At 41.5% G+C, this 23,679-nt stretch overlaps 1 protein-coding gene and 1 pseudogene across 3 annotated transcripts in view; one reads left to right on the top strand and one right to left on the bottom strand.

Moving 5' to 3' along the window:
* Positions 1–23,679, bottom strand: part of DNAI3 (dynein axonemal intermediate chain 3) — a 73,181-nt gene that overhangs the window by 47,554 nt on the left and 1,948 nt on the right. For 2 of the 3 annotated variants that reach the window (XM_077771117.1, XM_077771119.1), the window contains exons 1-6: positions 13,228–13,261; positions 9,737–9,918; positions 8,856–8,960; positions 8,174–8,323; positions 6,883–7,082; positions 631–747 (exon numbers count right to left, since the gene is read on the bottom strand). In XM_077771117.1, the coding sequence (XP_077627243.1) occupies positions 631–747; positions 6,883–7,082; positions 8,174–8,323; positions 8,856–8,960; positions 9,737–9,918; positions 13,228–13,240 (767 nt within the window). In that variant the 5' untranslated portion in view covers positions 13,241–13,261. Of the gene's footprint in view, positions 1–630; positions 748–6,882; positions 7,083–8,173; positions 8,324–8,855; positions 8,961–9,736; positions 9,919–13,227; positions 13,267–13,657; positions 13,754–23,679 lie in introns of those variants that run through there. The other variant, XM_077771120.1, reaches the window with a different exon arrangement.
* LOC144237416 (E3 ubiquitin-protein ligase SIAH1-like) lies at positions 19,684–20,650 on the top strand (annotated as a pseudogene).

Genomic DNA, 23,679 nt, shown 5'->3' with positions numbered 1-23,679 from the left:
TCCGAATCGATTTCAGGTTATCATTTACAAAGAGCAGCATTGTCGTGAACATCTTCCACATCCACTGTGTCCTCATCTTTTAATCATACAAGTAAGTGAAGCCAAGAAGGGGAGTAAGGAGGAGAGAAAAAAGACTTAAATACGAGAACCATCATATGGGGCGCCTAGGTGGCTCAGTCGTTTGAGTGTCTGACTTCAGCTTAGGTCATGACCTTGTGGTTTGAGAGTTGGAGCCCCATGCTGGGCTCTTTGCTGACAGCTCACAGCCTGGAGCCTGCTTCAGATTCTTTGTCTCCCTCTCTCTCTGCCCCTCCCCTGTTTGTGCTCTGTTTGTCTCTCTCTCAAAAATAAACATAAAAAAAAAAAAAAGAACCATGGTAAGTAAATAATTGTTAACTTGCCATTAGGGAAACATCCTCACACACTCAGCTGTATACATCTCCTAGGTTCACACTGGTGGCAATAAAAGGAAAGAAAGACTGAGGATGTGTCATATCCCCGTGTACATCTGATAACTCTTCATATTTTCTATCAAGCCACCATGTATGGAGTTGCTTTTTAAGACCTATCACTATAAGTACACATACACATTTTATGTTTTATTTTAAAATTTTAATATACATTTTTTACCTTATAGATGCATTATTCAGAAAGTCAATCAAAGGCTTGGATTGTCCAAATATCTCTTTTTCCTCCTCTGAAAATTCTCTTGGATAATATTGTGTAGTAGCGTTTTTGGGATATGTCCTAATACATAACAAGAAAATTGAATACCAAAAATTAGATCAAAGAAAAGTACATATAGGTTGTGACACGTCAAAAGTTTCTTTCTGTGACAATAATAAGATACTATTTTATATTTAAATTCTACATATTGAATTTTTTTTCTTTATCCTAGACAGTTGGTATTGATTGCCTTTTTGAAATACTTTGAATATTTATGTATTTCCAACATAATCAAGAAGTTCTTATTTTTTTAAAGCTTTATTTAGATATTTTTAACTTAACACTTACTCATTTTTGAGAGACAGAGCATGAGAAGGGGAGGGGCAGAGAGAGAGGGAGACACAGAGTCTGAAGCAGGCTCCAGGCTCTGAGCTCTCAGCACAGAGCCCGACGCAGGGCTGGAACCCACGAACTGTGAGATCATGACCTGAGCTGAAGTCAGATACCCAACCAGCTGAGCCACCCAGGCACCCCTAGATATTTTTAACTTAGAGAAAAGCTGTAAGAAAGATCTAAGGAAGTCCCATACACTCCTCACCCAGATTCATCAATTAACAGTTTGCCACATTTATTTATCATTCTCTCCCTCTTTGGTTTATCAGATCAGTGTTTCTTAACCAGTGCAATCCTATCCCACCCCATACCCTGGGGACATTTGTTCACATCCGGAAACATTTTTGGTTGTCACAACTGGGATGTGCTACCTGCGTATAGTGGGTAGAATCCAGGGATGCTGTTTAATGCCCTACAATGCACAAGACAGCCTCCCACAAAAGAGATTTATCCAGCCCAAAATGTCAGTAGTGTTGAGACTCAGAAATCCTGCTCTAAATATACAAAACTAGAAACAATGTGCATTTCAGCAATGATGGCAACATGATTTCTGAAAGCTTCTTCCTCCAGTCTGCCCTCAGTGCTCACCTCCACCTCTGAACCTATCATGCTGTTGTATTTGGGCGTTGGCAGTCTCACCCACTAGACTGGTGAGCTCCTTGATCTTAGGGTTTGGGGCTATAGAAAGGCTGGATGGCACAGTCATTAAAAGCATGCACTCTGGTGACAGGCTGCCTAGTTTTGAAGCCTGGGTTTGTCACTTACAAGCTTTGTGACCCTGGGCTATTTATTTAACCTCTCTGTGTCTGTTTATTCATCTCTAAATGAAATTCTTAAAGTACCTAGCTCATAGAGTCATTGTAAATTGAATCTGTTAATATATGCAAAGTTTTTTATATAGTGCCTAGCACATTTTAAGTGTTCAAAAAACCATTAAGGTTGTATTTAATCTGTGTTGAACAAATGTGAGTGAAACGTCGCTGTGAGAGGCAAATATATTAAGTGAAGAGCAATCAAACAAGGGGTAAAGAGAGTTTTGCTTATGTTTAATAAATCATTTTTTCCCTCCTCACTATTTCAGTATCACTAGCAGAAGGCAGTGATAGAAAGAAAGAATGTTGGTATTGGAACCAGAGAGACTTGGGTTCATATCTTAGCTTCACCTTTTTTTTTTTTTTAAGTTATTTATTTGTATTGAGAGAGAGAGAGGGCAAGCAGGGGAAGGGCAGAGAAAAGAGAGAGAATTCCAAGCAGATTCCAGCGCTTTCAGCGCAGAGCCCCAAATGGAGTCCCACTGGGATCATGACCTGAGCCGAAGTCAAGAGTTGGACACCTAATAGATTGAGCCACCCAGGTGACCCTTAGCTTCACTTTTTAATGTCTAGCACATATTAGTATCCTCTGGATAGGGTCAAGTAAGAAATTTTATGGCACCTGGTGATCTCAGCAAAGAGACTAAGAGTTGCTCTTACTTTTAATATGTGATTTGTTTTGTTATTTCTCAGCAGATCTGTTTATCATTGCTGCATATTTAAATTATGTCCCAAACATTGTGCTTTCATTTCTCACCTCACTTTGCCTCAGTTTATTTATAAAATGGGGATAGTGTCTATCTCAGAGGGCAGCTGTGAGAACTGAGTTGCTGTCTGCCAAGCGCTTAGAAGAATGCCTGAACACTGTGAACATTTGCTTTCGCGGTCATTCCTCGTTGAACCTCACCATTGACCTTTTTTACTTCTATCAAATCCTGGGGGGGGCGCCTGGGTGGCNTAAATAAAAATATTAAAAAAAAAAATCCTATATCTCATCCTCTCCACCCCAAACTAGCTACCCTTCCTCATTTCCTGATCTTTCTAAGGAGAACCAGTATTCTCCCAGTCACCTAAATTTGAACCTTTCAATTCAATTATTTTTTCATATTATCGGTCAAGACCTTCCCTTACTTCTCATCTATTTATTTCACCCGTAGAGCTATAGCTGTCTGCTTGTATTGGTCAACATTCAGTGAGCGCCTGCTAAGTCTCACATCCTACAATGAGGTTCCTGTTGTGGGACGTTCACTGTTCTTTTCTGAGTCTGCCTCCTGAGTCCATCCTTGCTGACTCATTCTTGTTACTTTTCTGTACACTGGCAGGAACATAGAAGTCTCTGGCTGGCTCGGCTTAGCAATTTGTTTTAAAATCTAAGTTTCTTTGGTACTAGTGCATCACCACTCTCCTTCCTGTCTCGCTCTCACATCTTGGTGTTTATGAATCTCTGGTATCCTAATTCTCTGCCCAAACTTGACTACAGATCCTGTCTTCATTTTTACCTCCTTTCATTCTGGCCTGTCTATCCACCTGCCCGCCTTGTTTATGATTCATTTCTTATTCTGACCCCTGGTATCTCTGTATATGAGCCTTGATGTTAACATTGCATTTTTATGGTTTCTGACTTGGGTTATATAGATTTGACAAGGCTCTTTTTTATTTGTTTTTTAATTTCTGATCTCCTGGTCATATATTTCATATAGGATTTCAGCTTATTTCATGGCTCTCCTCTTAACACTGGACTCGTCAGTCATCTGTTCTTCACATTCTTTTTTAAATGTGATCATCTCTTCCCCTTTCCTCCGTTCCTTGTCTCCCTCCATTTGATAATGTGTTCTGGGAAATACCCTAGGAATTGAGGATGTGGAAATAAACAAAATAGACAAATTTCCTGTCTCCTGGAGCTTGAATTTTGAGGCGGAGGACAGGAGGGAAGGTGAGAGAGGAATGACATTGACAAACACATATTAAGTGGTGATAATAATGTGAAGAGAAATAGAGTTAGAGGGTGGATGGTAATGGCGGTGGTTGCTTTTATAGATGGCCCCAACTTATGATGCTTCTGCACGTGATTTTGTTTGTTTCAGGATGGTGCGAAAGCAATATGCATTCAGTAGAAACTGTACTTTGAATTTTGAATTTGATATTTTCCTGGGCTAGTGATATGTTGTATGATTCTCTCTCGCTGTGTACCCACACAACCATCCTGTTTTTCACTTTCAGTATTTAATAAATTATGTGAAATATTCAACACTTTATTATAAAATAGTTTTGTGTTAGATGATTCCGCCCAACTGTTCTGAAAACATTTAAAGTAGGCAAAGCTATGTATGATGTTCAGTAAGTTAGATGTATTAAATGCATTTCAACTTATGATATTTTCAACTTACAATGGGTTTGTTGGGATATAAACTCACTATATGTCATGGAAGATAGGTGTACAGGAATTTCAGAGAATGCCTCATTCAAGCAGAGATCTGGATGAAGGAGGAAATGAGCCCTAAGGTTATCTGGGGAAAGAGTAGCCTGTGTAAGCATATGAGTATCTTGTGTAGGCATTAAAACACATTAGGTATGAGTATGCTTGGTGAATTTAAGGAACAAGGAAGCCATTGTGGCTGGAATGGATGAGGGAAAACTGGCAAAGAGGATCTGGACCATATGAAGCCTTGTAGGTTCCTGTAGGATGGAAGGCCATTGGTTTTCCAAGGGTTTTGATCGGTGACATCTGATTTACATTTTAACAGGATTACTCTGGCTCTTCTATGGAGAACAGAATGTAGGAGAGAAAGAGTGGATAGAGGTAAACCAGTTAGGAGGCATTACTATAATCTAGACAAGTGGTGATGATGGCTTAATCCAAGGTGATAGCAGTGGATATACTTTGAAGACAGACCCAAGAAAATCCAAAGTTTTGGGTCTGAGTAATTATAAGAATATCGTTGCTGTTTACTGGGATGAGGAAGATTCAGTGAGTCTCAGGTTTGGCATTAAAAGGAAAACATTTGTTGTTGGGCATGTTAAACTTGAGGGACATATTAGAAATTCAAGTAAGCAGATAAATAAATGAATTCAGGGAAGAGATTGAGGCTGAAGGCATAGATCTGGGAGTCATCAGCAGTAACAGACAATATGTTAATATCATAGGACTGGATAAATTCACCCAAGGATTAAGTATAGTTAGAGGGGGAAAAACATCAAAAGGAGTAAGCCTTGGGGCCCTCTAATATTTAGAGGCTGGGAGAAAGGGATCCAGTAAAAGAGACAGGGAAGGAGCTGCCAGTAAGTTAGGATGGGTACAATGAGTGTCATCCATAACACTTATTGGAAAGTTTTGCTTTAAGAAGGAGAAATGCTCAATCACAGTAAGTAGTGCTGAGAAGTAGAGAAAAAGAAGGTCTGAACATTGGATTAGGCAATCAGACAACTGGAAGTCTTTGGTGACCTTGTGAAGACTGGCATGAGCTCAAGACAAAATGCAGAAGAAAGAATGGAACTAGAGAATATGGACAAGGAAGAGTTTTGTCATAAAGAAAAGCAGAGAAATTAATATCTAGAGATGTCAAAAAAGTTGGGTTTTGTTTGTTTTAATGATGGGAGTTATGGCATTTTGTATTTACACATGTTTCCTTTCCACCCTTTCTTCCATGCCTACTGCCACCACCTTAATTTAGACACTGGTCACATTTTGCCTGTTTTACTACAGTGGTCCCCTACTTAGCCAATGTTCTCAACTCCAGGCTTCTTTCCTCTGCTCTCATCTTTATGCTTGGCTCATGTTATTTTAATAGCCCTGTTATCCTGCCTCTCCCATGCTCCAGAACTTTCCAAAGTTCCTTACTGTCTGCCACAGGGAGTCCACTTCTGTCTGCATCTGCTACTCACTCTACTCTACCCAGGCTGGTGTCCCTGTGGTCCCATGCAGACTCTGGTCTTCCCACGCCCTTGAACTGTTCAGGTCTTTTAAAGACTTGGGCTGTTTTTCCTTTCTCTGTATCGCCAAACCATATTCAGCATCAATGGCTTATCTTTCATAAATCTAAAATTATTTCAAAATAAACAGTATTTTTTAAATCCTGAAAAAAAAAAGCATGGTTTAGCTAAGTATATTTTCCAATTTAATGAACTCAAGTCCCCATGGCATTCTTTCAGCAATCCATTTCACATCAGTTCATTCACTGGATGAATTTTAATAAAGAGCTTCATGTGTGAAATGATATGGGTAGTCTCAAAGTGCTCCGGATCTAAGGCAGGCAGACAGGGAAGCAGATGCCTACAGTGTGGGTCATCAGTGCTACAGTAAGATGCCTCTAAGCTCTAGCGGGACCCAAAGGAGGGAGAGATCAACACTACCATGTAGTTCCCGGAAATCACAGAGAAAGGGGCACTGAGGTGGACCTTGAAGGGTAAAGAGGTGTTCTACAGGTTCGCCATTTTATACAGGGGAGCAGCACGGGCAAAGGCAGGGAGATGTGGAAGAGCAGATATTCTGGGAACTGGAGGCAGCTCATAGCGCTAGAGCATAAGAGCTTGTTTCAGAACAGGGTGACAAGGCTGAAGTGGCCGGCAATGCTTGTAATGGAGGAAGGAGGACCTAATGCCATCCTAAGGGCTCTGGATGTGGTGGGGTGCTAAAGAAGAGATTTAGGCAGTGACCTAACACAATCTAATTTGATATGTAAGAATGATCACTTAGGTGGTGGGAATAGAGCAGTGAGGAGGCAGAGGCGGGAGACAACACTTCTCTGAAAGCAGTAGTGTGATGATTAACAGAATCGGTTATTTTCCCACTTCACAGCGTTTACAGTCTTCTATACTTACATCTCATTTTTCTATTGAGATTTTAAAAGGTATTATTGAGTAAGTCTCCCTGAGTTGAATCACTCTGTGAAGAGCTATGTCATCATTGTCAAGCCATTTCTATTTATTATAAGATCTTTCCAAAATAAGCACAGGTATTGCTAGATTTTACTGTACTCGCCTTTGAAAATATACAACCCCATCGCATACTTACCATCTTGTTTGAGTACTTGTGTCCTTGATTTTGGGGACGACTTGCATGCCAACATCTTTCTCCAGTTGCTTAACAATAAAATTTTTATCTGAGTAGGCTGTACATTCAACATAGGAATCTTTTACTCTGGAAGCATTTTGGTCACTGAACTTAACTGGTGCACCAAATTCACTTCGTTTCCGAGAAATCATATATGTGATCTGCAACACGTGTAAACAGTAAAAGAAACATAATCAAGTCCCTGGAAAAATGGATGTGCGGTAGACAATACTGGTGCTCTGCTCAGATCCTCTAAGATCTCTTCCTGTGCTTTCTGTTTACCTCTCCAGTTCTGTGTTTTCCATTTCCAGGGCCGCCAGCTGCTGCTCTTCTGCAGAGCATGCTCTGGGGCTACTGAGACCACTTTGGTACAGAGGTACAAAGAATAGGGAGTGATGGGCAGTTTACATCTTGACCAATGTTGGACTTGCAGGAGATGTGTAAGCCCATCTCCTTTACTTCTCTTTGGAACAATTCAGATGTAATTTACACTCCAGAGGTCACTGAGGGGTTCAAGCTAAAGTCTTTCCTCTATGTGACTTTTGCCTGAGATAACATCCTTTGTAGGACTTCTGCTATTGCCTGTCCTGCTGCTTTTCTGGTTCTTCTGTGGAACACTTTCATAATAAACCACTCCTACGCAAATCTTCTTTTCAGGGGTGCTATGGGGATGCCACAGTGTCAGCTTCCTAGGGCTGCCATAACCAAGTGCCACCGTTTGGGTGGCTTAAAATGACGGGCAGTTATTTTAACTATTCTCATAGGTGTGGAGGCTGGAAGTCTGAGATGAAGGCGCTGAAGGGTTAGTTCCTTTTAAGGGCTTTGAGGGAGAATCTGTTCCTTGCCTCTCTCCTAGCTTCTGACAATGGCCAGAAATCCTCGTTGTTCTCTGGTTTGTAGATCTGTCGCTCCAATTTCTGCTTCCTTCTTCACGTGGTGCTCTCCCTGTGTCTCTGTGTCTTTGCATGGCCATCTTTTTAAGAAGGACTCCAGCCATATTGGATTAGTGCCCCCCATTTCCTAACAGGGTCACATTCTGAGGTACTGGGCATTAGGACTTCAACATATCTGTTTTGGGGAATACAGTTCAACCCATAACAACCCACATATCCAAAACAATAACCATTCTTCTATCAAAGGAAAAACCACATCCACGTTGGCAAACATAGCAAACCTTACAGATCCCTCAGGAGTAAGTGCTGTTGAGCATTATAGAGAGGTAATGCACTGAAGATCATATCAAATCTCTGACCTGCTTTGCAGATTCCTTAACCGATTCTTCATCAATTTCTTTTTCACTGCCCAAAGAAACCCATGGCTTAGAGATAGGTGGTTTATAAATATATAAATCTTCAGGAATATACTCTTTATGTTCTTCCTGTTCTTCTGGTACTTCTGCGTGCTAGAGTAAAATAAATAGCACTCTAAAATATATGACCCAAAGTAGATTACAGCTGCATGCATGTATTCTGCGAGAAACTTTACATTTATCTAAAATCATTAAGCACTTACTTATTTTCTTTTGTATTTGTTCATGTTTTTCAATTAGGAGAAGGAAATTAAACAAAAGAGAAAAAGCCCATTTAATCTTCACAACAGCCCTGGAAATAGATCCTTTTGGTGCCACGACTCTGGGGACTAGTGGTTCAGTAACTTTCTCAAGGTCATGGAGATGGCAAGAGGAGAGGCAGGAATAAGGGTCAAAGAGTGGCCAAGAGCAATGTTACTCCAGATTCATTGTTTCTCCTCTCATTGGGTCAATGAAGGACACATAAGTAGAGTATCTGCTACTCTGAGATATTTGATTTACTTCATCTAACGTTTGCTGCTTACCTACTCTAAGTACCAGAACTGGATCTAGGCCCCAAGGAAAGAGAGCTAAACAAGAGGTATTTTTTCCTTCTGCTAACAAGCAAGACTTGGGATATACTTACATTTAAGTAGTTTTCTTTGCCCTCTTCTGTTCCGATAAGATAAAAGTTAAGTCCATATCTGAAGTCTTTGTCATGAACAACCAGAAGCTCATCTCCAGGATATTCCTACAGGAATATAATCAGAAGAGGTCAGTTTTCATTCAGCTTATTCATACACAAAATTAATATTTTTCTAATCAATCATAAAAGATGGCCATAGTGCTAATGTATAGCTCATAATCCCAGATTGATTTTATTAAATTAATAAAGCTCTTAAAACTCAGTGGGTCTAAGGAAATTACCATGCAATTTTATTTCTAACAGGACAAAAGAAGCATTTCTTTTATTTGGTGTTGGTGTTCTGTTCCATGTTTCGAGACCTTTCAGGACCAAAATTATAAATTAAAAAATTAAAGTAGGGGCACCTGGATGGCTTGGTTGGTTAAGTATCTATCTGACTCTTGATTTCGGTTCAGATCATGGTCTCATGGTTCTTGGGATCAAGCCCTGCTTTGGGCTCCGTGCGGAGTGTGATGCTGCCTAAGATTTTCTTTCCCTCTCCCTCTGTCTCTTCCCCGCTTGTGCTCTCTTTCTCTCTCAAATTAAAAAAAAAAAAAAATTAAAGCAGTATGGGAAAATAAGGGTAGATTCCTATTCTAGTCAAAATTGGGAAGGATGGACTTTTCTAGGTATGAAGTAATAATCAGTCACTGATAGGTGCATGCTTTTCAGAGGTCATCAAATGGGATCCCAAAGGAGGTGTGGACAAGCTAGCATTTGCCCTAAGTAAGAGGGGGTGGTGGTGGAATACCAGATTTGAGCTCAACAAGCTCTCTAACTTTTCGTATTATGTAATCAGAAACCTCTTGGGTGGGACTGAAAAATAGAGATGTTGTACTTACCTGGATAATTTTTTTGACTGGGTGGAAGTCAGACACTGCAGCTCTGTTTTTAAAGTCTGCTAAAATATCTTCTTTTTTGATAAGTTTATAAGGTTTTTCATCTGTGACATCTTCATCTATTCGGCAGTTAAATATTTCCTGTGTCTGGGTAGTTAACACTAAAGGATAAATTTCCGGATGACCTGGGGAAGGCAAAGTAGACTTTGGACATTAAATATAACCACTTAAAATATTAAGAGGAAACATGCAGATTGCTTACTTTAAATAATTGTCTTGGTCAACATTTTGAAAGACTTTTTAAAAAAATGTCTTTAAATTTATTCTGAAAGGGGGGAAAGGGACAGAGAGAAAGGGAGAGAGAAAATCTGAGAGTGCAGAGCCTGATGTGGGGCTTGATCCCACAAAATCTGAGATCATGACCTGAGCTGAAATCAAGAGTTGGATGCTTAGCCGACTGAGCCACCCAGGCGCCCCTCGTTGTTCTTGTTTTTAAAGTAAGTATATCCATTACAAGAAATGTAAAATAAATAAATAAATAAGTGAAAAGAAGAAACTAACAATTACCCGGAATACTACCTCCCAAATGAGAGCCTCTGTTAATAGTTTGTTCGGTTTCCCCTCTCTCAATCCGTCTTCTCATTGTCTTATCCTTCTTATCACCATCAGCATCCATGGTCCCAGCCGCAGCTCGGCCTCTACCCCCAAAACTCCCTCTCCTGCTCCACCCTCCCTGGTCCCAGGGGCCCCTCCTGTCTTTCCCAGACCCTACGCACCTGGATGTCCTGACATCTTTTCCCCTGCTGCTCAACAGATGTGCCAACAGGGCGACAAATGCATGTGGCCTCGCAAATGGAATTTGAGGCCTACTTTCCCATAGAAATATTTACTGCCCTGGACTAAAAAACAATATTTACCCCCCACCCTAGTGGCTCTATGATATAATTATCCAGGTAATTTGGGAGGGTTTTAATGACTGTATGTGTTCGTGCACATGTGTGGGGTGTGTGTGTGTGTGTGTGTGTGTGTGTGTGTGTGAGAGAGAGAGAGAGAGAGAGAGAGTATGGGCCCAAAGGCCAGCCATGTGTGTGTGAAAATAGGTTATAAATGCATAAACAAAGAAATACAGCCAATCTTCATCATTCACAGATTTTATATTTGCACATTCACTTGCTAAACTAATTTTAACCCCACCATCAATAGTCACAGTGCTTTTTGTCATCATTAGCAGCCATGTTTAGAGTGGCAGAAACCTTGGGTTGCCTAATGTGCACGGTTCCAGCCGAGGTCAAACACGGTGATGCTCTGCTATCTTGTGTCCGCCCTCAAACTGTAAACAAGTGTCCTTCCTACTGTCAATTTAGTGCCATATTTTTCATATTTTTGTGCTTTTTAAATTGGTGATTTTTGCCAGTTAAAATGGCTCCCAAGCATAGTCCTGAAGTGCTGTATAGCATTCCTAAATGCAAGAAGGTTGGGATATGCCTTGTGGAGAAAATACGCTTATTAGATAAGCATTGTTCAGGCATGAGCTGTAGTGCTGTTGGCTGTGAGTTTGATGTTAATGAATCAATAATATATATTTAATAAGGTGTCTTCAAACAGAAACACATATAAAACAAGGTTATGTATTGATTAGCTAATGAAAATGTTGTGACCAGAGGCGCACAGGAACCTAACTTGTATTACCCCAGGGGCACTAGCTCAGTACTTGCTAATTCAATGTTCGCAGCCACTGTGCAGAAGTTCCAAGAAAAACAAGAGTCAACTGTCCTTTAATTTCAGACTCACGGTAAGTGCTAGGAAGGAAATAACACGGTGATAAGTGAAGGAGAGGTCAAGCAAGGCCTCTGGCAGAGGCAGGATTGGAGTCCAGAGCTGAATGATGAAAAGGAGAGAGTTGCATAAAGATCTGGGGAAAGATCTATTCAGGTATCAAGAGCAGCAAGAACAAAGGCCCTGAGGCAGGAATAATTTTGGTATGCTCTGTGTTAAGCAAGGCTGGTGGGCTGTCGGCTGGCAGGTACCATGGTTGTGGGGGAGAGGATAGAGAAACAGTCAGAGAGGAAGGTGGGGCCGGGACCAATGTAATGACAGAGTAAAGCCGTGGGAGAGTTTAAGCAGGAAAAAGACCTGACCAGGTGGTGTGCAGAATGGATTGAAGGAGGCTGAGTGGAAGCAGCGATAGCAGTTAGAGGCTGGGGAATCAATCTTAAGTGAGATCTTGAGTAAGGTTGCAGATGTGGAGATCATGTGAAGTGGATTGGATATACTTTAGGGGTGGAATTGACAGAAGTAGAATGTTTAGATGGGGAAGTGTGAAGGGGGAGAAAGGCGTTAAAGATGACTTCCAAGTTTCTGGGTGGTACATTCATTAATTCAATAAATTATTTGTTGGGCAGCGTGCCCTGTTCCAGTGCCATTTACCGTTAGCTGACAACCTCTTACCATCTCCCCACCTAGACCCTCTCTATCCCCCTGGCCCAAGCCACCACCATCTCTTCCCTAGGCTGCTGCAAAAGCTTCCTGACTGCCCTCTGCTTCTGTCCCTGATGTGCTCAGCTGAGTAGCTAGGGTGATACTTTAAAAGCAAATCAGATCCGGGGCTCCTGGGTGGCTCAGTCGGTTAAGCATCTGACTTCGGCTCAGGTCATGATCTCACAGTTCGTGGGTTCGAGCCCCACATCAGGCTCTGTGCTGACAGCCAGCTCAGAGCCTGGAGCCTGTTTCAGATTCTGTGTCTCCCTCTCTCTCTGACCCTCCCCTGCTCGCTCACTCTCTCTTTCTCTCTCTCTCACAAATAAATAAAATACATAAAAAAAATTTAAAAGCAACTCAGATCCTATCACTCCTCTGCTTAGATACCACCAATAGCTTCCACCCTACTTGACTAAAAAGTCAGAGCCCTCACAACAGCCTATAAGGCTTTTAGATCTTCCCTCTCCCCAACCCTCACTGTTTCCTAAGCATGAAGTGAATCACCCAGTCAAAACTAAGAGGAAAGTTTCAACAACAACAGCAATACAAAAGGTCCTCCTAGAATAAGATTGTTTAGCCTCTGAAAGTAAAAACAACATTAATTTGGTTGTCTCAGTTCTAGTTTATCTGCTTAAAAACTAGCCTTTTTAATTGAAATTGAAATAGTGGCATATCACCATGAAGTACAGATAAATATTGTCCATGAGCCAGAGACTTAAAAATATTATTCTAATAAAAGTAATAACTTGTAGACTTACAACACTTTATAGTCTCTTCAGCAACCACATCATGTTGGGTCTGTAAGGGACTGCCAGGTTCAAGTCTTTCTGTTTGAAATTCTCTCTTCTACTCTTACCTTTTTATTCTTTTAACATTTTTCATTTTATATTCTAAATGACAATGTAATTTTAGCTCATGTACATCTTAATTCCTTAAATTTGTATTTTTGTTTGCTTATTGCATTTTAAAATATTATAAAACTGGGATCATAAATTCTAAATTATACTTTCACTTACCCATGCTCTCCATATTTACAGGTTCCGTTTCTTCTCTATCTAGAATATAATAAGATGATGTCAAATTTACATTTTTGACAAATAAGGGTCTTAGTTTATCACAATCTTCTACCACGTCTCAATGCACAAAACACATGCATACACAATGAAGATTTAATCTATTTTATAAATGATTAAATAGAATTTGAATAATTATCTTTTTCCACAGAATTCTGTCTTCATGATAAATGCTATGGCATTTAATGGATATTGCCATGAAATGAATAAAAAATACAAATAAATGTCCAAACTTTAAATTCCATATGTGTTTGACTTGAGGACAGAAAACATATTTCCCTATTGGACACAGAAAACCACAGTCATGTTGGCTGCTAATACATATACAGATACTAGATCCATGAAAACCCCATTAAAGAAGAAACAATCCTACCAGGTAATATTTGTTTGGTTTTGCTCCGTTTGGTTTTTTTGTTGCCATCAGAGCTCTTTTGTTTTTGAGATTTTGGAGCCATGGTTCTGACTTAGGCTGTGTAAAGAGATAATGTCATTAGTAAATTCTGGTTTACAGTTTCAAACAGTCAGCATTACGCTTTAGCAAAACATGAGAAGAGTAGGTTTTCTAAGCTTTCCCTTTAGCTAAGTGAACATGTATCTTCATAGGATGGGTGTTCTGTGACCAAAGGTTTATTGCAACAACAGTCTTACTGATAAGGTCTTGCCATTCCAAGGAGCCTTTCAGTGGAAGCCACGGAAGTGACCTGCCAGCCCTCAAGGCTTCAGCCATAGGCCCTGCCATGGAAACATGACCGGGGACACTCTTGCTGCTGTTCGAAGAGGACACTGGTCCCCCCCGCCTCTTGCTGCTGTTCCCACCCCAGGGAGTTAGGGTCTGCTGCCCTTTGCCCACCTCCCCAGTAGGTGCCCCAACAACAAAGGCAGGCATAAAGTCCATGGGCAGACACAGGCCCACATCCATACATTCACATAATTTTTTAATTTTTATTTTATTTTTTAAAATTTTTAATGTTTTATTTATTTCTGAGAGAGAGAGCGAGCAGGGGAGGGTCAGAGAGAGAGGGAGACACAGAATCTGAAGCAGGCGCCAGGCTCTGAGCTGGCTGTCAGCACAGAGCCCAACACGGGACTCGAACCCACGAACTGTGAGATCATGACTTGAGCCGAAGTAGGACGCTTAACCGACTGAGCCACCCAGGCGCCCCTCACATAATTTTTTAAAATTTGTATCATTTAAGCAGTGCTTTTATCCTAGTATGCATGCCTGTACCCACTGTGTCCCTATTTGTGCTGGCAGAGCGCCTCCAAAGGTTCTCTGTGGAATTGCTCATCAGTTTTGGCTGAGGTCATTTGCTATCACGTCAAATCCTTGTCATCTCTATGGTCACTCCTGTCTCATCTTGTTAGATGGTTAGGAGTGCCATTTCAGGAGCCTAAGCAGCAAGGTTGAAAAATAGACTCTGCTTTTCAGCAGCTGTGTGATCCTTGGCAAATGATATACCTTCTGAGTCTCAGTTTATTCATGTTTTTTTTTTTTTTTAAGTTTATTTATTTATTTAGAGAGAGCACCTGTGCATGCAAGCTTGGACAGGGGAGGGGCAGAGAAAGAGAATCCCAAGCAGGCTCCTCCTGGTCAGTGCAGAGCCTGATGGGGGCCTCGAACCTGTGAATTGCGAGATCATGACCTGAGCAAAGATCAAGAGTCGGATGCTTAAGTGACTGAGCCACCCAAGTGCTCCTTAGTTTACTCATGTTTAATGGGGATGATGACAATAAAACCTACCTCATAAGGCAGCTGTGAAGATGTAATGAAATAAAATTCCACTGTCTTTGACTCAGACATGTCAGTCAGACTGGCTCTTGTTTTATTAACAAACACAGACTGAAAATTAGTTCATAGCCCCCAGTCAGAATATCCTGAGTTGCATTTTCTGCCTAGTCCCTTGATTACTAAATCTGGTCCAAAGTGTGGGTGTGTTTGTTTGTGGTATATATTTTTTACCTCAGATCCTTCACATGTATTTTTTCAAAAGGTAATGATGATAAGCTCACATTTGCTGAGTGCTTACTATGTGCCAGACACAGTTCTAAGTACTTCACATGTAGTAGTTATTTAACTTGAACCACCCTTTTAGGTTAGCATTTTATGAAAACTCTTATCTTCACCCCCATTTTATAAGATGACAGCAGAGGCCAGAAAACTTGCTTGAAGGGGTACACAAAGCGTGAGCAGTAGGCTCAGGTGAGGACCCTGACCCCCCGCACCCCAGTCTGGCCCCAATGCCCACACTTTCCATCTTTGTACAAGACTGTCCCTCGGGCATCAGTGGTCATTGTTTGCTGTGTTTCATCACAAATGAAATCATTTCACAGCATTGTCTTTACCTAGAAAGGTGTGATTTTACGATTTAATCAGCATTTTATGATTCTGACCACTTGGGAATTTCTACTTTTCAAGCCTCTTGCAATGAATGCTTCTGACCCAACTTTTCAGCCTGTCAGGTACCCTCCATCCCACTTCTCAGCCTCACTATAATTTCAAATCTTGGACCTGGTTCTTTATTCAGAAAAATTCTTTATCAGCGTACCCCTCTCCATATTTTATTCCAGCTGCTTTGACTTAGAATACTCAAGGATGCCTGGGTGGCTTAGTTCGTTAAGCATCTGATTGTTGATTTTGGCTCAAGTCATGATCTCATAGTTTTGTGAATTGAAGCCTGTGTTTGGGCTCCACACTGTCAGAGATTCTCTCTCTCAACCTCTCTCTCTGCCCACCCCCCACTCCCACCCCCAGGCTCAAGGTCTCTCACTCTGTCTCTCTCAAAACTAAATAAATAAACCTTAAAAATGAGATACTCAAAACACTCTGGATAGCAGCTGGACTCACCCTACCCACGTACACACACATACCATCACCACCACCACCACTATTCATTCCACAAGCATTTATTGAACAATTTAGATGCACCAGATGCTGTCATCGATGGTAGGAATACAGCAATGAATAAAATAGGAAAATCCTTGGTCTCATAGAGCTTACATTCTAGAGGAGAGACATAGCAAACAAATAAAGGGGCAACATCATTAATATTTTAGACGGTGATAACTGTTACAGAGAGAAGTCACGTAGTAAGGGGAGAGGAATTGTAGGAGAAGGGAAGTTGCAATTTTATATTGAACAATCAGGGGAGATATCACTTAAGTGACACTGGAGCAAAGACCCAAGAAAAGGGGGCGGGGGACAGAAATGCAGTTATCTGAGGAGGAAGGTTATTTCCAGGCAGAGGAAATAGTAAGTGCAAAAATTCTGGGGCAGGAGTACTCTTGGCACATTTAAAAAACAGCAGGTGGGGGCGCCTGGGTGGCTTAGTTGGTTAAGCGTCTGACTTTCCTTAGGTCATGATCTCGCGGTTCATGGGTTCGAGCCCCGCGTCGGGCTCTGTGCTGACTGCCAGCTCAGAGCCTGGAGCCTGTTTCAGTCTGTGACTCCCTCTCTCTCTGACCCTCCCCTGCTCAGGCTGTCTCTCTCTCTCTCCTAGAAATAAATAAAAACATTAAAAAAAATTTTAAAAACAGCAGTTGGTCATAATGGCTGGAGCAGAGTGAGTAGGGGAAGACCAGCAGATGAAGCTGGTCAGAGAGGTGACGAGGTACACATTAGTCAGCTTTGTTATGGCAGTAAATCTCAGTGACATGCAGCCACAAACATTTATTTCTTCTTAGGCTCTGTGTTGTGGCTGTGGGTCAGCTGCTGCTTCAAGTCTTCTCCTGGGGCTCGGGCTGAAGGAACAGCCCCTATTTGACAGCCTCTGTTTTCACGACAGAATAAAAAGTGAGAGAGCTCCCAGAACTGTGTAATGCTTCCTGAATCTTCTCTGTGGCACTGGCACACTGTCCTTTCTGCTTATATTCCTTTGACCCAAGCAAGTCACACAGCTAATCATGGGGGAGGAATCCATACATGATCCTTGTGCAGGGAAGGGAGGTAAAAATTGGGAATGAAATAGTTGTGGACAAAGTATGTAATATACCACAAGGGGTCTGGGTCATGTGTAAGGACTTTGCTTTTCCTCTGAATAAGGCGGGAGCCATTGGATGCTTTTGAGCTGAGTTTCTTTACCTGATCTGAGTCACATTTTAACATCCCTATGGCTGCTGTGTTGTGAAGAATGCAGCGAGGAAAGAGCTGAAGCAGGGAATCCGGTGAAGAGACAGTCAGCAATCCCAGAGAGAGGTGATGGCAGCTTCGATCAGGGAGGTGAGTGTGGAATGGAAAGCAGTTGAGTTTTGCATGTATTTTGTAAGTAGAGCCAAGAGGATTTGTTGACAACTTGGAGGTAGGGTCTGAGAGAAAAACCAGGACCAAGGGTGCCTTCAGTAAGTTGTACTTAAAGGACTGAAAGCATGGGATTGCTGTTTATTGAGATGGGGATCCCAGGGGCAGAGCAGATTTGAAAGGAAAAGTCAGAAATTCAATTTAAGGCATGTGGAGTTAGTCTGTAGACTGTAAACCCCATAACAAGCACATTTCTAGCGCACATGCTAGAAACAATGTTGGACTGATGAATCCTTGGTGTCCCTTTTCCTTCTGCCACTCCTAGCCTATGAATTTCCAGTCTGGACAAACGGCTTTTGCCTAAGATTTGTGGAATCATCTGTAGGCATGCTGTTTTAGTTTTTTATTGCTGCTCTAACAAATTACCAGAAATTCAGTGTCTTAGCACAAAATTCATTGCCTAACAGTGCTGTAGCTCAGAAGTCTGACATGGCTCTCTCTGACTGGGCTAAAATCAGGGTGTCAAGAAAGATTTCACAAGACTATGTTCCATTCATTCTAGCATCTTATGGGAGAATCTGTTTCCTTGCCTTTTCTGACTCCAGAGGCCATCGGTATTTCTTGCCTTGTGGGCCCTCTTCTTCCTTCTTCAAAGCCAGCAACAGTGGATTTGATCTTTCTCACAGAGCATACACTGACCTTCTCTTCTCCCACTTCCACTTTTTATTTATTTATTTTTTTTAATGTTTATTTATTTTTGAGAGACGGAGAGAGATAGAGCAGGGATCTGGGAGGGGCAGAGAGAGGGAGGGAGACACAGAATCAGAAGCTGGCTCCAGGCTGTGAGCTGTCAGCACAGAGCCTGACACGGGGCTCAAACGCACAAACTGTGAGATCATGACCTGAGCCGAAGTCAGATGTTTAACTGGCTGAGCCACCCAGGCACCCCCCTTCCACTTTCACTTTTTTAAAAAAGTTTATTTATATATTTTGAGAGAGAAAGAGATTGAGAGGGCGAACAGCAGAGAGACAGAGAGAAAGAGAGGGAGAGAGAGAATCCCAAGCAGGCTCCGTGCTATCAGTGTGGAGCCCAATGCTATGTTCAAACTCATGAACAGTGAGACAATGATTTGAGCTGAAACCAAGAGTCAGATGCTTAACCTGCTGAGCCACCTAGGTGTCCTCCCACTTTTACTTTTTAAGGACCCTTGTGATTACGCTGTGCCCACCGAGTTAATATGATACTTTCCCTATTTTGTGGTCAGCTGATTAGCAATTTTAATTTCATCTGCAATCTTAATTCCTGTCTGCTGTGTATGTTAAAATATTCACAGTTTCCAGGGATTAGGAGATGCTGCATTGGTATTAAGCTTGAATATATAGCTATCAATCTAACACAATCATCCCAAGAAATAGTCTAAGTAATCACACATGCCCAGTTTTCTCAAAGGCTGCTATTAAACCATCTGTGGGTAATCTGGTTCAGTTTCAAATATTTATGCAGGGGAAAACAAAGTCAATTCTCCAGCCGTACATTAGGTAACAAAACTGGGTTAAACATTACATGTGTGCTTCCTTACCAGAATAGCTCATTTACTATTTTCACGAATATTAACTCCTGTGTCTCACATATTGTCTAGCCACTAAGGAAAAAGGAAGACCAGGTTGTTCTACAGGCTTTTAGAGGTCCTAATTATTCTTAATTAAAAGCACAGGATCTAAGTTGCAACGTAGATGGAAAAATTCACTAGCTGTCGTCAGCCTGTTGAATATACTCTTAACTGAAAAGGAGATGATTTACTTTGGGAGTAGCTACTTTACATTGTATTTGTGTCTCAGGCAAAAACTCATAGTTTAGTCACTTCAAATAATAAAAACCCTACCAATACTGTGTCTAGAAAACAAATCACTTTTAAGTGAAGAGCTCTAGATGAAATGAATGATATACTCTACGTCATTGCAAAAAATACACTTATTTATTCAATGTTAATTTCTTATGTAGAGTTTCTTTAAAAAAAAAAAACACCCAAATAAAAGGCGTTACTTTAAGGACGCACGACACGGCAATGGCGGAGGTGGCCAGGGGTGAGCTGGCACAGCCGTTGGGGACACGCACTTTCGATTGGCTGCGGCGACCATCGTGTCCGGTAGGTGGCGGGGGTTCGCGGCAGCCACAGACCGCCCTTGAACCAGGACCACGGCCGGAGGCGCGCTCTCCGCCCACAGAAATGCGCCTCCAGACAGCGCCCGCATTCCCGACGGGAACCTCCAAGGGTGCATGGTCCCAGAGGGTGCCTTGGAGCGTCTTTTTGAGTGCCCGGTCTGCTGTGACTGCGAGTTACTACCCTTCCTCCAGTGTCAGAGTGGCCATCTTGTTTGCAGCGACGGTCGCCCGAAAGCTCACGCGTCGTCCAGCCTGCCGGGGCCCGTTGGGATCCACTCGCAGCTTGGCGCTGGAGATCCAGAGCGGCCAGCTTCGTGCTTTTCCCCTGCAAGGATGCCTCTTCCGGATGTGAGATGAGTGCCACACACCGAGAAAGCAGACTATGAAGAGCTCTGCGAGTTTAGGCCTTACTCGTGTCCGTGCCCTGGCACTTCCTGTAAATGGCAAGGCTCTGTGGATGCCTTCCTGTTCCCATGTGATGCCTCGGCAGAAGTCGTTACAACCCTACAGGGAGAGGATACAGGTTTCCTTGCTGCGGTGGTGCTGTGGACCCGGTGACGATGCAATCCTGTTTTGGTTTTCACTTTGTGTTAGTCTTGCAGAAACAGGAAAGTACGACGGTCACCAGCAGTTCTTTGCAATTGTACAGCCGGTAGGAACATGCACACATGCTGAAAATTTTGCTTATCGACTTGAGCTGAACAGTCATAGGCGGCGACTGACTTGGGAAGCGACTCAGCAATCTATTCATGAGGGAATTGCAACAGCCCTTAAGAATAGCCACCACCTGGTCTTTGACACCAGCATTGCGTAGCTTTTTGCAGAAAATGGCAATTTAGGCATCAATGTAACTATTTCCATGTGTTGAAATGGCAATCAAACATTTTCTGGCCAGTGTTTAAAACCACTGCATTCAGTTTCACAGAGAATAAGGCACCCGTCTGCCTGCCAACCTGAAACTTTTGGTAGGTGGAAGCTAGACACATGAAGGTAAATAAAAGGAAAGGCTGTTAAATACAGGAAACAGTTGCATGTAGTAAACTAATTAAAAATAAGTCAACAGGGGCGCCTGGGTGGCTCATTTGGCTGACTTCGGCTCAGGTCATGATCTCAGGGTTAGTGGGTTCAAGCGCCGCCTCAGGCTCTGTGCTGACAGCTCAGAGCCTGGAGCCTGCTTTGGAGTCTGTGTCTCCCTCTCTCTCTCCGCCTCCCCTGCTCATGCTCTGTCTCTCTGTCTCTCTCTCTCTCTCTCAAAAATAAATGAACATTAAAAATTAAAAATATATATAAGTCAACAGTAAACCACTGAAATATATACATACAACCAAGATGGGCATCTTTGTATTACAAAAGGAAGCATTGTAAAATAATTCAGATTTTGTGTTGTAGGTTGAGTATACTGTTGAAGAATACCGGGTTTTTGTTTTGCGTGTGTGCCCACAAGTTTGTGTGCGTGCGCATGTGGGAGCATGCGTGTGTGTGTGTGTGTGCCTGTGTAACTGACAAGCCATATTCAGTGGTCTTGGACCACTGTTTTTCCCTTTGTGAGTCAGACATAGTGCTGCTGTGTGTGTATATTTTTTGTATGTATTTGCTAATTTTTATTCTAGTTTTTCATTAAATAAATTTGACTGTCTTTTCTGTAATTCAGGTTTTTCCTCACTATTTTTGTGCCTTTTTAAAAGTTTCTTTTTGATACGCTTAATTGTTTATGGAAAAGTTTATACTTAGGTGTTTGGCATGTATTTTCTTTTCTCCCATTTATCAGTTCATTATAAATATTTTAAATTCAACTCTTTTTTGAAGATATGAATTCTAGAAAGGAAAGGTAACATCAGAAAAATCATCAGAAAGTATTTAAAGCAGCTATAAGATTCTCTGTCTTTTTTTCTCCTGTTGACTCATATCTTTGAACTTATTCTTTGAAAGGTTAGGGAATACTGATTTTTTTTAATACTGGAAAAAAATTCAGGGTTTTTAAATTTCCTTCCAAATATCTTGGACAAGTCACATGTTAAAAATCGGTTCTTATATTTATTGGTTTTGTAAAAGAAAGCATCATCTTACACAGTATTTTTCATCAAAAGCAAATCATTTGTTTAAAAAAGGGCAGTTTGCAAAAAATGTTTTTGGCCTTTTATAATTCTCATTAAAAGAATATCTGGCAAATTAAAATAACGACGTTACTTTGAAATTACAGCAGGTCTTACTAAGAATTTTTTTCATAAAATTGCATATTTCATGCGGTGAATATGCTATATTTTCCAAATTTTTCTTATTAAATTGACTACTAAAAAGGTCATAAGAATTTTTCAATACAGATATTACTTTGTTAAGATGTCTCTGAAATGCTCACTACATGTTTCCGGTTCTTAATTCTTGAGAGCTGCAGACGAGATGCTTCATCTATTCCTAAATAAAGGATTCACCTACTCCAATAGCCTGTATTACATTTGTTTTTCAAGGCTGCTATAGCTGACCAAATTTCAAAACAGAACTTGTGAACTATAATACTTATAAATATTTAAGTGTTCCACATAAATATTTTTGACTTTAAAACCACTTACATGCTTTGTAAATTAATCCACCCATTCCAGAATATCTTTTTGCTACTTTTCTTTCTTTCTTTCCTTTCTTTTTTTTTAAAGATTTTAATCTCCACACCCAATATGGGGCTCAAACTCACAACCCTGAGCTCAAGAGTTGCATCCTCTAGAGACTGAGCTAGTTGGCCAAGTGCCCCAACGATACATTTCCTACCTTCCATGTTTTGTTTTTTAATGTTTTATTTATTTCTGAGAGAGACCATGTGAGCAGGGGAGGGTCAGAGAAAGAGGGAGACACAGTATCTGAAACAGGCTCCAGGCTCTGAGCTAGCTGTCAGCACAGAGCCCAACGCAGGGCTCGAACTCACGAACTGTGAGATCATGACCTGAGCTGAAGTCGGCCACCCAACTGCTGCCCAACCGACTGAGCCACTCAGGCGCCCCCCTACTTTCTATGTCAACAGCAAAAGCATTATGGAGCGACAAGCAAGTACTGGGTAAGTCCTCTGTGTTGTAGCTGAAAACCTGTGCTAAGTCAGGGTCTTGGTGGAGATTGACCAAGAAGCAGCAGTTTTTGGAGACCCATTTACCAGACTCCCATGATGTTGGGACTCTACTGACTCAAAGGAGCCTTGCATTCGGAGCTGTCTAGTTGGTTCCAAACTAACTTTTAAGACATGTTGACTGTGTCTTTTCATGATGCTTCTATTATTCAGGAAGATAAGTACTGCAGATGAAGACATAAGCGACAAATTACAATTGATACAATGCAGCAATTTAAACAGTTACTAAGCTTCCTTCTTTCACTCTGTTCCGCTGTAACACATACCCCTGTTTCCACGTTCTCTTTTGTTACTTGTGTGCCTGTGTGGCTTACTTCCAGCTGCCAGATCTTTAATTCTGAGAAGACCTGTAGCACTGGCACCTTCTCACACCTTGGAAAGCATTACTTCCCCGGGTGTACTTCAATTAGCTGACCTCGTCTGGGTGCTCATCATCCTCTTTTCCCTTCTCAAACTATTTGTAAGCTCATCATATGCCTCCGTTTTTGCTGGTTGGTTGGTTTGTTTTAAAGGGATTTTGAATAAGATCCAAGACGAACATCGTGGGAATCTGGTAAATGGGTCTCCAAGAACTGCTGCTTCTTGGTCAATCTCTAACCAAGACCCTGACTTAGCTTAAAGGTTCTCCTGGGCCTGTGAGCCATCTTCTGACAAGTTCACAACCTCCACCCTCCAGACATAACTGTTCCTACAGTGTTTCTGATTAGTCTACTACTCTTCTTTCTTCCCTTCCAACTTACTTCTACCTCTTTCCAAGACTGGATATTTAAGGAGACACTCTCCCATCACTTCTGCCTTGGAAAATTCTCCTGAAATCTATGCCCTCCTCTCCATGGCCTCCTCTGGTTGGGGCCTTCCACATGTCTTCTCATACCAGTAGTTCCTAAC

Source organism: Crocuta crocuta, unplaced genomic scaffold, assembly GCF_008692635.1.
Source record: "Crocuta crocuta isolate KB4526 unplaced genomic scaffold, BGI_CrCroc_1.0 scaffold125, whole genome shotgun sequence".
Classification (NCBI taxonomy): Eukaryota; Metazoa; Chordata; class Mammalia; order Carnivora; family Hyaenidae; genus Crocuta; species Crocuta crocuta.
This window is presented reverse-complemented; position numbering and strand designations above follow the sequence as displayed.